The 14,593-nt window shown below is 29.7% G+C and overlaps 3 protein-coding genes and 1 long non-coding RNA gene across 6 annotated transcripts in view; 2 read left to right on the top strand and 2 right to left on the bottom strand.

Moving 5' to 3' along the window:
• The first annotated feature begins 1,397 nt into the window (after window positions 1-1,397).
• LOC112597502 (epimerase family protein SDR39U1-like) lies at window positions 1,398-3,008 on the top strand. Its single transcript, XM_025343574.1, has 7 exons — window positions 1,398-1,491; window positions 1,551-1,663; window positions 1,717-1,775; window positions 1,840-1,925; window positions 1,986-2,129; window positions 2,349-2,539; window positions 2,784-3,008. Exons 1-7 carry the CDS (start codon window positions 1,398-1,400, stop codon window positions 3,006-3,008), a joined length of 912 nt encoding a protein of 303 aa, XP_025199359.1.
• Window positions 3,009-3,738: 730 nt separating this feature from the next.
• On the bottom strand, window positions 3,739-4,294 carry LOC112597600. Its single transcript, XR_003114846.1, has 2 exons — window positions 4,183-4,294; window positions 3,739-3,951 (listed from the first exon to the last, which is right to left on the bottom strand). It is a non-coding gene; the product is annotated as an uncharacterized LOC112597600 (long non-coding RNA).
• A 303-nt stretch (window positions 4,295-4,597) lies between these two features.
• LOC112597621 (epimerase family protein SDR39U1-like) lies at window positions 4,598-8,790 on the top strand. 2 transcript variants are annotated; one of them, XM_025343737.1, is made up of 7 exons: window positions 4,598-4,834; window positions 5,434-5,546; window positions 5,624-5,834; window positions 6,144-6,293; window positions 6,357-6,547; window positions 6,605-6,877; window positions 8,703-8,790. In XM_025343737.1, the coding sequence occupies exons 1-6, from the start codon at window positions 4,780-4,782 to the stop codon at window positions 6,824-6,826; spliced, it is 942 nt and encodes a 313-aa protein (XP_025199522.1). In that variant the 5' UTR covers window positions 4,598-4,779; the 3' UTR covers window positions 6,827-6,877; window positions 8,703-8,790. The 2 variants fall into 2 exon arrangements, with proteins under 2 accessions (XP_025199522.1, XP_025199521.1); XM_025343736.1 differs by having other exon boundaries at window positions 8,700-8,787.
• LOC112597620 (integrin alpha-PS2) overlaps window positions 8,665-14,593 on the bottom strand; it is a 72,116-nt gene continuing 66,187 nt past the window's right edge. For both annotated transcript variants that reach the window (XM_025343735.1, XM_025343734.1), the window contains 10 exons: window positions 13,937-14,042; window positions 13,456-13,866; window positions 13,223-13,371; window positions 12,946-13,151; window positions 12,634-12,880; window positions 12,150-12,495; window positions 11,952-12,043; window positions 9,925-11,865; window positions 9,563-9,799; window positions 8,665-8,827 (listed from right to left, as the gene is read on the bottom strand). In XM_025343735.1, the coding sequence (XP_025199520.1) occupies window positions 8,720-8,827; window positions 9,563-9,799; window positions 9,925-11,865; window positions 11,952-12,043; window positions 12,150-12,495; window positions 12,634-12,880; window positions 12,946-13,151; window positions 13,223-13,371; window positions 13,456-13,866; window positions 13,937-14,042 (3,843 nt within the window). In that variant the 3' untranslated portion in view covers window positions 8,665-8,719. The remainder of the gene's footprint in view (window positions 8,828-9,562; window positions 9,800-9,924; window positions 11,866-11,951; window positions 12,044-12,149; window positions 12,496-12,633; window positions 12,881-12,945; window positions 13,152-13,222; window positions 13,372-13,455; window positions 13,867-13,936; window positions 14,043-14,593) is intronic.

Consider the following 14,593-nt stretch of genomic DNA (forward strand, 5'->3'; position numbering starts at 1 on the left):
TGTTTTATATATTATTTTATTTAAATTGTTGTTTTATTTTTTTAATTTTTTTTTATTTCTTTTTGACTAATGTTTAAAATTATAATACTTAATAAATTATGTATCTATAGTTGATTATTACATACAGTTAGACAAATAGATAATATTAAATGTTTATCAATGTATTTTATTGTTATCCACAAAACATTATTATTACTATTGATCGGTTGTGAATTAAAACATTTAACAGACAACATACATTTTTCTATGTTTAAAATCTTGATAACGTTGCCTAACTGTGTTCTCTAAGCAGAATACTATCAATAATAACAATAAAATACATTTTCTTTTACCATGGGCATAAATGTTAGAAAAATAGTGCCATATTTATTATATATACATTAACTATTATATTATTATATAGATAAGTTTATTATTGTTCAACGTATAAATTTTGTATACCAAAAACTATGTTATTATAAACATTAAACAATGTATAAGTGTGCAATATATTTACTAAATATGTATTAGAATTTTGAAGTACATTAAAGTTGACAATCGAAGGTTAAAACTTTTTCTCACCATAAATTTATTTTAATTTTTGTTTTTAAAACCGTGGACATCTGTAAAATACAACATAACTATGTTTTTAGCATGTATTATACTGCTTTAACAGTTACAATTACAGTTCCATGTTTAATTTTGTTTTCTTTGTATTTATTAGTTACATTGTTTATGTTTCGTATTATCATTATAGTATTTATTTTTATTTATAAATTTACATTTTTTTTTTTTCATTTATGTTAACTCATAACATTATGTTTGGAGTTTATCATAAATATTGATTATGTTTAAACGAAATTTAATTGGTTGTGATTATTATGGAATTAGAATATAATATGAATATTAAATAAAATTGTTTTCATTCAATCTTGTTTTTTATATTTGCCGTACCATATAAATCTGGCTTCCATTTAGAAATTACCTAAAAATCCTTAAAATTTCTATCTCTTATCACTTATAAATGAATAAAATTTTACTTTTATGTCTTATATTCTTTTTAGTAGTATATAACTATTTTTGACACAGTGCCGAGTACATTATCAATTATTACTAAACATTTTGAATCAATATTGAAATGATTCTTTAGTCATAATTTAGTGGCCTAATAATACATTTTTCATGCAACAGGGCAATAATCAATCATAATATATTGTTGTAACTTCTGATTATATTTAATGTATTCTAATATTCTATGGCATATTCTCCTTAGTAGGTTTGTTATCCTAAACCATACATCACGTCTTGATTTCAACACTAAAAACAGCTATATTTTTATTTAGTATTTTGGATATTAGACACAACTATGAATTGATTTTATTTACTTACTACATATTGAGTTCTAGATATAAAATAAAATGAAAAACACATTGGTAAATTGTGTTCTACTTAAAACATCATTTAGATTTATACAGACAGCTTTGTATAGTACCAAGGGTCATGTGCTAATTGGTACAGTATTTCTGAAGGTAACAATTTTATTACGAAAATGTCTAATAACTGATGTTTAGGTGGAGGAACTGGATTTATTGGCAGAAACTTGAGAGAATTGCTGTTAAGAGAAAAATACGAAGTCACGGTATTATCTAGAATTAAGACCGGAGAAAAACACATCATTAATTGGGTATTATTGTAGAATTTTATATTATATATTTTTTAATCATGTTTATTGTGTAGGCTGATTTAATACTCAATGGTCTTCCCAAAAAACATAACTGCTGTGGTCAATTTGACTGGTGAACCCATCATGGTTCCTTTTAAATATTTTGGAAGTCACTTTAAACAAAAAATTTGGATTAGTAGAGTCGGTTCTACAATGTTACTTACTGACATATTAAATTTAACCAAATGCAAGCCCAATGTGTTCATTACAATCACTAGTACTGGTATTGTAGATATTGAGTAAAATAACTTAAATTATTATAATTTAAATTCACAAACAATAGATATGTATCCATCAGACGGAGTTCACACAGAACAATTTATACCTACAAACCAAATGATAGACTGTAATTTCTTCACCAAATTAGGAATGGAATGGGAGCAAGCTTCAAACAATTTTCCTTTTCGTAAGATATCGATCAGAACAGGTTTGCATTGTGTGATATATTTAGTAATAATTAATCCATATATATTACTAATTAATATTTTATAATTCAATTTAATGTAATATACATGATTAATACATTTATTTATTTAAATTTTAAACAGGCCAGGCCCAATTAGAATAAATAAGATATATTATAAATATTAACAGTATCAATTTGGTTTTAACCAATCAATTTAATTTATTATAATTTTAACATCAGGAACAGTACTGGGTAATGATGGTGGATTTCTGAAATGTTTGAAATATCTCATTGCTATAGGAATAGGAACTCGTATAGGAAATGGATGTCAACATCAGCCTTGGATACATATCTGCGACTTATTAAACCTTATACTATTTTCAATTGAAAACAAAGAAGTATGTGGAATATTGAATGGAGTATCACCAAATGTAAGTTATGGTTTAATACTATTTAATTAAATTGATATAAATACCATCTAATAACAAACCCACTAATTATAAAATTAAGTATTAGTATTCCATACCTACCTATTGGCTATAATTTTTGACAAGGCAGAATAATATTTGGATAGCAATAAATAGCATTTACCAGAATTTTTTAAAAATATATTTTATTTAGTAATTTAGGTGATTAAAACATTTATATTAAGTTTTTTAATTGAATTAATTTTAGTGCATAACTAATGAAGAATTAATTACTATCTATACACTAATGTCAAAAAAGCCATCAATGATATTAAATACACCTAGAATATTATTGAAGACTATATTTGGAGAAGAAAGAACACAATTAATATTGGAAGGAAGAAAAGTTTTACCAACAAGGACTTTGGAAAGTGGATTTAAATTCCAATATTTTGAAATTGAAGATGCTTTAAGGAATATTAAGGGTCGATGAAATAAAATAATTTTGAAACATTATAGCATATCTTTAGATGATTATAAAATTAAAAAATATTGAAAGGTGGTGTATTTAATAAATCAATACCATGTGTTGTAACCATTAAATGAAATGTAATTAAATACAGTTGTAACAAAATATCTAAATCATGCCTTTATAGCATGACATGATACGTATGGGAATTATTCAAGTTAAGAGTTACAATTAATAAAAATATAAATATTTCACTAAACATTTGATACAAACTAATAGAAAACAAAGAACCTCATTTTACATTACCTTAAATTAAGGATGATTTAGTAGTTAGACTAATTATTAGAATATTCTTATTTTGTACCAAGAAGGTTAATTTATAAAAAAAACTCAAATCACCTTTTTGTTACACCAACATTAATAAATATATCATCATAAAAATTGTCATGAATTAACACATTATTACATTAACCATACTAATGAAAGATAAGTCTTCAAAAAAACTTGATCAAGAACCAACAATATAGTAAAAAAATGTTAAAACCTGATGTTCAAATCAACACGATTTACCAGCTTCGCTTAATCTAAAAACTTAACCGACGTTAATGACAAACATGATGTCTTCGCTTGTCAGAAACATTGGTAATAAACTATAATATACGGACATCCCGAAGGATATAGCATTAGTTAACCTAAAAATGTCACAAAGACAATTTACGTTGGTTAGGTGTATATTTATAAAAAAAAAAAGTCGTTTTATAAGTTGAACAGAAAGAGTTTATTACTGTTTAGATGATTTAATATAAAAGTTTCAATATCGTTTAATGTTTACCAAAACATGATAATATTGTCTTGTGCAGGCCACGAGGTTTACTTGGACCTTGCACGCATCTTCCTCCTCTTGCGCTTCAACCTACGCATACGCTTCTTACGCCACTTAGCCCTCATAATCGGGCTAACGACAAATCTAAAATCATAATAGAGAAATAATAAATTAAAGCAGCTATCGAAATATGCGCAAACACGTGCGAAGGGTAACTATATAAAACATGAACGGTAACAGATTACCGAAGAAATTACGTTGTTAAAGAAAAACTAGGTAAATTAATTATAATAAATAATTGAACGGATAAATGTTAACGTTGATGCAGTAAAGTTGGAAAAAAAAATTTTAAATTAATATATATCAAGTACTTACCAAAGGCGAGAAATTCGGAGCGGAACAGAGAGTTCAGCTCTATTCAGGAACAAATTTGTTTGTGACAGACGAAGAGTCAGAAAGATGACGCCGTGGAACAAGCCCGAGAAATTTCTTACAGACACAGTGCATCCAACATACAAAATGGTTATTTGAGGTTATCTACGTATAAGAAAAACGTGGCATGGGTATGAAATGTTTATCAGCCAAGAAACCCGGTGAAAGTTTTAAAAGTCAGAGTAAGTAGGCAGCACTGTACAATTGTACGGTTATCCATATTATTTTCTGTGTTCCATATGTTTTGTACGGAAAAATGATAATGGTAATATGAATATGTGATATCACTGATATCATTTATTCAAGTTAAAAATTAAATAATATTTATGTTTTTTATAAATTGTAATATCATTATGGTATAATATGTTGCCATACGAGTCTTAAGTACCATAATATGAAACTATAAAAAGATTAAAATATATGATTATATTTTTACAAACTACGAAGTTGAATTTAAGTGTGTCTTTAAATTAAGGTTTTGCCATCGATTCGTCTCAACCTTTTAGGATTGTTTAATATTAATCTTAAATTTTGTTAATCATGATTTCTATAAGCCGAAATTATTCAATGACAAGTAAAGGGAGAGTGTTAATCGGTATGATATTATTTATTATATTTGTTCATTAATTTATTTATATAGTATTTTTATACATATTTTCTTTTGTATGAATAATTAGGTCATAAAAATAATTTGTTTTGTTGTGTGACCTAAAATTTTGAATTTTCCATTTGTTCTCAAAAATACATTGAAATAAATGTAAATTGATTTGAATAAAATATCAAAGTAGTTTTTAATATCTGTTTTAGTCCAAAATTTTTCTCATTAATTATTCAGTTATCCATTAAGAGGACATGGTGCACGCTTATGTTGTTATTTTTAATATTTTATTAAAATTAAAGGTAAGAATATTATCTGTGGTCTCGCTTCAGTTTTTCTTAAGGTATTAATTTTAAACCAAATTATTAGTATGTAACATATTATTTTTTTAAAAGCTCATTAATTGTTTTAAAATTAAAATATTAAAATAATTGACTTAGATAATATTCATAATTTTAAATTTGATAATCTCTAAATTTACTGAAAGCATATTTATTATGTTATACACTTTTAAGACAAAGATAATATAAAAGACTTTATATTTTCTTTGTGTAGATTTTCTTATTATTTTTATTAATATCTGTTTTATTTTCCAGGAGGTGGAACAGGATTTGTTGGAAAATATTTAAAACAGTATCTCAAGAATCAAAATTATGATGTTACTATTATATCTAGAAAAAACAATAAATCTGATTCTGTCATAAGTTGGGTAAAAACTAAATCAAATCAAAAATATTAAATTGAAGTTTTTGTAGTTATGATTTTTATTTTATTTTTTTTTTATAGGATCAGATAAAAAAAAATGAAATTCCACATGATACTGTAGCCGTTATTAATGCTGCTGGCGAACCAATTCTTGAACCTACACGATTTTGGACCAGCAAGTTCAAAAAAACTGTATGGGATAGTAGAGTTATGACTAATCAATACCTTGTGGATGCAATCAATAAAATGAAAACACCAAAACCGAAATTATTTATATCTTTTTCCGGAGTAGGTGTGTTTTGATTAATTTGATGATTTTAATTAATATTTTTGCTGCTGATTATTTTAATTGATACTGTGTAGCAATAGTTCACAATATGCTGGATAACATTTTAACATAGTCAGCATTACAATTTAACTATTTTTAATTTGTAAACATCACTTATACAAATTTAATTGTATCAAACATTTTAATATTATCTTCAAAATGTGAAATGGAAATTTATGTACAGATCAAATAACACATAGTTATTCTTTTTAATTAAAATTGTTGGTAGTTACATATTTAAATTTAAATATCTATCTTTTGATTTCATTTCAGGAATTTATCCACCTAATACAGATAAATGTAAACCATATACAGAAAGTTATGATGTTAAAGAATTTGATTATTTATCAAAATTAGCAATTGGGATTGAAAAAAGTGCTATACCAAAATCAGATGATGTACGTTCAGTTATAATTAGATTAGGTATGTATAATAATTGTTTTTTATTTCACCAAAATATCTTATCAATTTATTTATGGTTTATAGGGGTTGTATTTGGCCGACATGGTGGATTTATAAGTCAGCTTTATCCATTCTTTCGTTTTGGTTTAGGAATATGTATGGGTAATGGTTCTCAATTCCTTCCTTGGATACATATTGACGACGTTTGTCGTATAGTGTTGTTTTCTATTGAAAACAACGGTGTAGAAGGTATTGTCAATGGAGTTGCACCTGAAGTAATATTTAATTTTTTTCTAAATTTGAACAATATAGTTAATTTTATTGTTTTTCAGATAATTACCCATCAATACTTTGCCAAAAGTTTTGTTGAAGTCTTTGGTCATAGTTTTGTGTTAAAAGTTCCAGGAATTATTTTCAAATTAATATTTGGAAGAGAACGTGCTAAAATGGTTTTAGAAGGACAAGCTGTTGAACCAACCAAATTAAATAACTTAAATTTTGTTTACAAATTACCTGATGTCAAAACAGCATTGTGTAGCGTGTCTAAAGAATAATTTGACACATTGGCAACAATTTTTAATACATTTGATAGTGTTAAAGATGAGGTATATAATCTATTGGCTTATGTTATTACTGTTGGTGTTAATAACTCAAATTTACGAATTTAATTTTAAGTATATTATTTTAAATTTTTGATCTATTAAATTAAACTCACAATAAATTATTTTTTTTCAATCATAATTTTGTTGACCTTTCCTGTAAGCTTATAGCTTGTGTTAGTGGTAGGTTATAAGTATTTACTACACAGTACACATACAATATTAAGCAATTACTTATAAAATTACATAATATTATTTTGTAAAAAATGTTTTTTTATATAATTATATAAAAATAAACAATTTAAATTAGTAATAAACTCATTTAAAAAATAATTTAAAGGTGGACATAATTGACACATTATTTAGATGACACATAGTTCAATTATGTACAAAATGAAAATTATTTAATTATATGTATCTCTTGGAAAAAACAATTAATTTTTTTGTAATTATAATTTGTAGGTCATTGAAACTTGTACTATTTTAAACAAATTCAAATAATATTATTTTGATTCATTCAATTTATTATTTTAAAGGGCACACCATATTAATAACTGTGTCGAAAATTTTATTGATACAATGAGCAAAATGTTTTTGTACTATATTTTTGAATTTGATCAATTTCTATGTTATGAATTGTAGCTTTCATATTACATTTTTTTCATGTAAATTCCATCTTAGATTTAAAAAAAACAATGCTGAAGTATCATATTTCTTATACTTTTTTTATTTTACAGTTCTGTGGATTACAGTTATTATTATTATATTTACTACCATGGATTGTAATGCTAATACTATATCATACTATTATAATTTAAATTGGATTTATTATTGAAAAATGGCATAAAAACAATTTTTTTACATTTCTGGATAGCTTTATATGATTTAAAATTACTTTCTTGAAACCCATAGAAGAATTTTCATATATTTTACTCCGCGACTTGTTTGATTAAAAGATACATATATCATCTGCAAATGCAATTAAGAATCCTTTTATTTTTACATTAAAAATGTTGTTAATATAAAGAAATAAAATTGGCCTCATCTATTTTGTGGTATCATATTTAATTTCACATAAATTATAATTTACCTATAGTATATATTTATATATTTTTTTTTAAATAGGATATTGCTTATTATTTTCTATTAAGAAAATACATATTAAGCATGTTTTTTTGGTTGATTTTTTCTATTGTGATAGCTTTTTAACAATAATAAATGCAATCAAATTCTTTAATTGAGAAATAAATATTCATAAAATAAAAAAAAAACATTTATTATTTACACTTTATAATTTATTTTTCAATTAAAAATAAACCAAAAATTATCAGTCATTATTAAGATAAGTAAATTGAATATTGATAATTGTTTTAATTTCACAAGCATAAATTATTGATATCTTATTAAGTCATAGTTAAAAACTCAAATTTTACAACTGAATGTTAATTTTGTAAAAATGAAAATGCAACTCAATTTACAATTTTTATTTTTAGACTAGAGCGTTATAATTCTATAACAATATATTTAATTCATTTTGTAAAAATAATTACTCTCAAGGTTTAAGTACAGTTAATTAATTAATAGATTCATATAATAATTTAATTTACAATAAGACTAAAATTTACATTATTATTTCAAAATGTAAGAAAATAAAACAAATGTATATATACTATTTACAAAAAAAACATAATATTTAATAGTTACTTTAAAATATTTACAAAATAAATTATAACAAATTAATATTAGTTAGGTGGTTTAATGTGGTGATTTATTTAATTTCCAATCATATTTTAATTTTTTAATTCTATTTTTTTTTTTTTTTTTTTAGCAGAATAAAGTTGAATGTTTTTATAAAGCTTCGTCTCCTGTTTGATAAAGCTCCGCTTGTCCATTTCTGTGTGTTAATGGTTGTTTTTCTGGTGCACTAGATGGTCGATTACGTTTGAAGAATCCACACTACCAAACATCAAAAAATAAATTATTAAAAAAAATACATTTTTATGTGTTTGAAATGTAAAATTAGTTTTTATTAAACAAATTTAAAATCATACAACTATATATATTTATACTATGTGTTATGATATTTTACTTGTTATCAATTTAATAAAGTTTTATTAAAATCAGTTTGTTTTTTTAATAAAATAATACTTTAATAGGTTAAATCTTAAAGGAGCGTCTAGATTTAATTATGATAATACATAACGGTAATATAATAAATTATTTTTTAAGATTTGAATGTTATCAATTTCATTAAAATCTACTGAAATATTTCTTTTAAACCAAAATTAATGGCTATTACCTCTACAGCTATTTAATCAAATTTTAGTGTGTGTTTAGTAAATTATTATTTTAAGCGACATTATTAGTTTAATCTTTAAATTTGTTGATTTAATATTGTAAAAAATAGATGAAAAATTGTATAAAACGGTTCTGTGGTCGAAATATTTTGACCACCCAATGATCAAAAACGGTACTGGTACTTTCATCTAATTTTCTCTTTTAAAGTTTTATTAGAATTACTTTTATGGTACACTTATTTTAATATTCTCCTAACAGCCAACAGGAAACATCTGATAACATTACAAAATTGTTAATGTATGGAAAGTATTTAATTTTTTGGAAAAGGTTTAAGCTCAAAACATGAGCTTTTTTGATATTATGTTTTTATGAACATTTTATGACGAAATTCACCTTGTAGAGTAGGTACACAAGTAACAAAAGGATAGCCGTCCCAGCGACGGCGGCCAAGACAACGATCCAAAGCGGAATGATGTCCGGTTTGACAGCTAGGTCTCTAGGTATGACTTCCGTGAACACTTCGTAGCTTCTGACCTGAGCGAGTTTGCTTTCCGGCTTGCCGATGTATTGCAGCTTTGTGACTTTTGCGGATAACGTAGAACTCAGCGTCACCGGTCTGTTGAGCGCCACCTGCAAATGGAAACCAGATACATTATTAGTCGTGAAACAGGTACCAAGTTCGAAGTAAAGGTTCTTTGGTCCATAGTGTTGCAATTGTCCGGCAGTAGTTTTAAACTTGGAACATTAATAAATACCTTTTTCAGAGTGCTGACCCAAGCCCTGGACCTAAACGACAGCCACACCTCTTGGTCTTTGGTCAATGGCCCAATCTTACATTTGACGGTCACGCACCTTGTGGGACCACACCGTTTGGTTTGCGTGTCTCTCCGGAACCGGGTGTACAGCTTAAACTTGCCATCGACATCGGTCGGTTTGACGTAGTTTTGCGGACTCAGGTCTTGCGCCTCGTACACGTTTGTCGACCCACTACCGTCAGAAATCGTGTGCAACGTGTCCCAGGTGCCTGCCGCGTTGGCGCGGTACAGTTTTCCGTCTACCGTCCGCCACCTTTGCACCGTTTCCGACTCATCTACTTTGGTCTGCTTGAATCCCTGGTTTTGCCTTTCAGTGACTGGTGCGCCGCCGGTCAGGCTAATTGATAAGTCGCTGTCGTCGCCTGTCGTGCCGCCTAAGACGTTGGTCACGCCGCCCGCCCCTGCCGCAATGTTCATCCTGCGCACCGCAGCGTCCCTGTAGTCTAACGCCTCACCGTCTACGACATGTGATGAACTGCCGTTGCGCACCACTCCGTCGTTGTTGGTCCTCCACCGATCTGTCACATACGTTTTCGGCATGCCACCGCCCACAGAGTCATCCCATGTTGTGTTGGCCACGTGACTCTTTTCCGATTCTCGGAAACTCGTGAAGTTTTTAGTGCCCTGGTGCCAGCCACTGGTGCCTTGATTCAATTGTCCACCGAATCCGTTGTCGCGGGACCATTTTTCTCCTCGTGATTCGGCAGTCGTCTTAGACGTTTCCCAACCGTTACCTCCGCCACGTGAAGTCACTGACGATTGACCGCCGGACGACCATTCGCCTCGTACTTCCGATCCACCGCGTATTTCCGATCCACCCCGTACTTCTGATCCAGTGTATACCTTTGATCCGCCGCGTACTTCCGATCCACCACGCATTTCCGATCCACCATATACTTCTGATCCACCGTATACTTCGGATCCACCGTATACTTCGGATCCACCGCGTACTTCCGATCCGCCGTGTGTTTCCGATCCACTGTATACTTTTGATCCACCACGTACTTCCGATCCGCTCTGGATGAAGGTCACAGATGACTGACCACGGGATTCTGATCCGGCGTTGTTTTCGAACGATCCCGCCACGCGAGAATCTGTGCCCACGGTATTGACGCGTGACGTACCACCGGATGACGACGCACCCATCTGGAAAGTCGTACTGCCCGACGACGACTCAGACTCGTCAAAGTGAGCAGCGCCATACACACCGCGAGACGATGAACCATGCCGGACGTCACTCTCTGTTCCACCAGCTACAGACCAACGGTTGCCTTGCGCACTCGATGTGCTACCCGTGGAACCCGAGGACGAGGATTTCGACTCGTACTCATTGCGAACTACGCCGCCATTGTTTTCAGATGACTCGACGGTGAACGTTGGTCCTCTGTTCGCGTTAGTAACCACCGAAGTGCCGGAGACTTCGCTGCCTCGTTGACCACCTGTCACCACGCTCGTCGACTTTGAACCCGAATATTCGCTGTGGACTACGCCTCCGCCGCTCTCTGATGATCCGATCATGAATTTTGGTCCTCGGTTGACGTCGGTAACGACTGTCGCTCCGGAACCCTCGTTACGGTTATGGCTCATGCCGCCATTCACTATCGTTCCGGTCGATTCGTGTTTGGAGTTTTGATATCGAATTTTTTGTTCGTACGAGCCGTCACCCCACTGCAATTTCGATTCTTCTTCTTCTTTCTTTTGGATTTCCATGAAACGTCTTTTTTCCTCTTCCGTCAGTTCCGCAAACGTTTTGGTTTTCGTAACGACTGCACCAGCAGAATTCGAACTAGTACTTTCTGAACCCTTAACAGTGACAGACGCACCTGAGCCGCTAGAGATCAAACCACTCGATTCGAAATACGATTTCCTTTTACGATCGATCTGCAAACGCATATCATGCAAAAGCATTAATACCGAATGGTTAATAAGTGGGTACTTGTTTATACACTCATCGAGCCAATACTTACATTTAATTTTAATGGATTAATTTCTTCAATAGCTTCACATTTTACCTGTCCATTTGTTTCAGGCATTTCAAGTAAGTATAACAGTGGTTCTCCTAAGATAGAACATTTAAATTATCAATAAATTGATTTTAAATTTCATATTTTGTACATTAATATTTATACCTCGATAAATTTAGAATTAAATTAAAATGTATTTACCTGCTAACGTAAACATAGGCCAGTCAATGTAAGCTTCAGCTTCTAATATATCAGAAGGACCTTTATTTCGAATGCCGTATATGTGAATAACCTGTGGGCCAATTTGCTTTTCATCGGTAATATTTAGAGATTCTTCCATCGTTATGTTGTAGTGTACATCCACAGGTTTTGATGATCCTACAATGATCAAATCGGTTTCCGCCCAAAGAGGTACTCCTAAGTATTTCATGTTATCTGATATGGAATCAAAACGTTCAGGATTTGTGCTGTTCACCACCATGTTGAATTCGTATTTGGCCTTAGTTTCAGTAGTTTGATATGGTTCCAAAACAACTTTAAATTGTACCTACAAAATATTTAATTAATAATCAGGTAGCAAATTATTTAATTAAATAGTTCAATATTTGTTATATTTCTATTTTAAAGATGTGTAAATGTGTGTAAGTATGAAATATAGCTATAACTAGTTATACATGTAACTAACATATTTATCTCGTGGTAATGGATTTCCAATATCACAATGTAAAGTGTTGTTGGTCATTTCTGACGGAGCTGAACATTGCACAGGTATATCGTTTTCATTATTATCTACTCTTTCTATTTTTACGTAATTGATGCCTGGAGGTACAGTCATGTCAAAAGTGGTCTCAAAAGAATCTTCGCCTTCGTTTTGTACTATAACGTCAACTTTCAATTTTTTATTTGAACCTAGTAAGAAAGACTCGGAATCTCTAAAAACCAAACAAAAAATAATTGATAAAAGTTAATCATTAATATTATAGTAATACGTTCTTACGGTGTAGCAATAAGCCGAAGATTTGGTATGCAAATATTATCTCCTCCACAATTCTTTTGTATACTTATAGAGTCTCTAGATACGGCAAATAATTCGTTATCCAGATCTATTACTGGTGTTAGAGTTCTAGTAAATTTTCTATTCTCCTCAATAATTCTGTATCTTAACTCTGCTTCTAACGGCGTTAACTTGTCTCTAACATTGTTCTAAAATTAAAAAAAAATAGTGTGATTTTATTTGAAAAATATTTAAAAAAAAAATTATTCAAGCCTTTTACCTTCAAGTAAACGTTGAATGTCTTACAAGATTGGTCATTCTTATCCAGTGTTAAACTATGGTTCAATACATTTCTGTTCTCATCCAATAAAAAGAACATTCTCGGAGATTTTGGTTTTTTAGCATCCAGTACCAGTTGCATTTCAATATCTTCAAAAATAAATTATCAGTAATATTTAAACACGCTAATTTTATGACTGTATTATTATTTATTAATATTTAGCATTTACTTACTCAGTTGATCATCGACGCCAATTCCCGTGTACTGTAAACAAGTGGACAAAAATAAACAGGGGACCAGAGTACCGTCTTTGGTCGTACACTCTCTACGTTCCAGCGCTATTTGCTTATTTTCAGACTTGAAATACACGGACGTGGTCATTTGAGCTACGGGTCTAGATTTCATGAAATAAGCTGTGTCTGATTCGTAAGCACCGATAATCAGATCGGGATACTGATTATTGTCCAAGTCTGTTCCGCCTGACAACGAAAAACCAAACGTCGATACAGGTCTTACCCCTACGGATACGTCTTCCGATCTGATCACTTGAGAATATTTTTCCCGAATGCCAGTTTTAGTACCGTGATATATGTATACTGCGCCCAATTCAATGGGTCCGTCATACGGAGCACCCACGGCAAAATCTGATTTTGTAAACGACTTTATGATAATATTTTATTCGATAACGATAATCAAAATCAATGCATTACTCACCTCCATATCCATCTTTATTTATATCACCTAAGTTACTCAAAGCCAGTCCAAAACGAGATTTTGAATTAAATCCCATTCTTGTGTTCCGTTCGTAAAATTTATAACCCTATGTATAAACAAATTATTCGATAAATATTATTTAACAAAATTAAATATTTATTTCGTCAAACTTAAACAAAATTACTCCATATAGGTAAGAAATTTCAAAAATAAGTATTTTTATTTTTATATACTAAAAATAATAATTAAAATATATGTACAAAATAAGAAATATATTTAATTGTCAACGATTTATCAACAACTTTATGAAGTAAAATGATCAGTGCAAAATACAGGACCAGATTTAGGAGGGGGTACGGAGCTCAGACTTAGAGGCCCTATAAGATTCAATTAATAAGAGGCCTCCACAAAATAAGCACCTTAAGCAGTAAGTCTCGTTATGTTTTAGACTTTAAAGATACCATTAAAAAATTTTCTCTAAAGAAGTTGAAAAAATGCGTTTATTATAATTAATAGATAATATTTCTATTTGTATTTTATTTTTATGTTTGTCTATAATAAGATAACATTGTACCATGAACCAACCTACATCATAATATTTTATGTACCTATCTAATTATTAGTTGAAAAATACATTTTTTTTTTACTCTATAGTTT

Source organism: Melanaphis sacchari, unplaced genomic scaffold (assembly GCF_002803265.2).
Source record: "Melanaphis sacchari strain LSU unplaced genomic scaffold, SCAv2.0 Contig42_pilon_pilon, whole genome shotgun sequence".
Lineage (NCBI taxonomy): Eukaryota > Metazoa > Arthropoda > Insecta > Hemiptera > Aphididae > Melanaphis > Melanaphis sacchari.

Bases quoted from the DNA above. Each gene is read 5' to 3' on its own strand.
- LOC112597502 (XM_025343574.1), top strand. From the start codon at position 1,398: ATGAAAAACACATTGGTAAATTGTGTTCTACTTAAAACATCATTTAGA. The intron at 1,926-1,985 runs GTATTGTAGATA...CACAAACAATAG, and splicing joins CATTACAATCACTAGTACTG to ATATGTATCCATCAGACGGA. The intron at 2,540-2,783 runs GTAAGTTATGGT...AATTAATTTTAG, and splicing joins TGAATGGAGTATCACCAAAT to TGCATAACTAATGAAGAATT.
- LOC112597621 (XM_025343737.1), top strand. From the start codon at position 4,780: ATGATTTCTATAAGCCGAAATTATTCAATGACAAGTAAAGGGAGAGTG. The intron at 5,835-6,143 runs GTGTGTTTTGAT...ATTTCATTTCAG, and splicing joins TATATCTTTTTCCGGAGTAG to GAATTTATCCACCTAATACA. The intron at 6,294-6,356 runs GTATGTATAATA...TATGGTTTATAG, and splicing joins TTCAGTTATAATTAGATTAG to GGGTTGTATTTGGCCGACAT.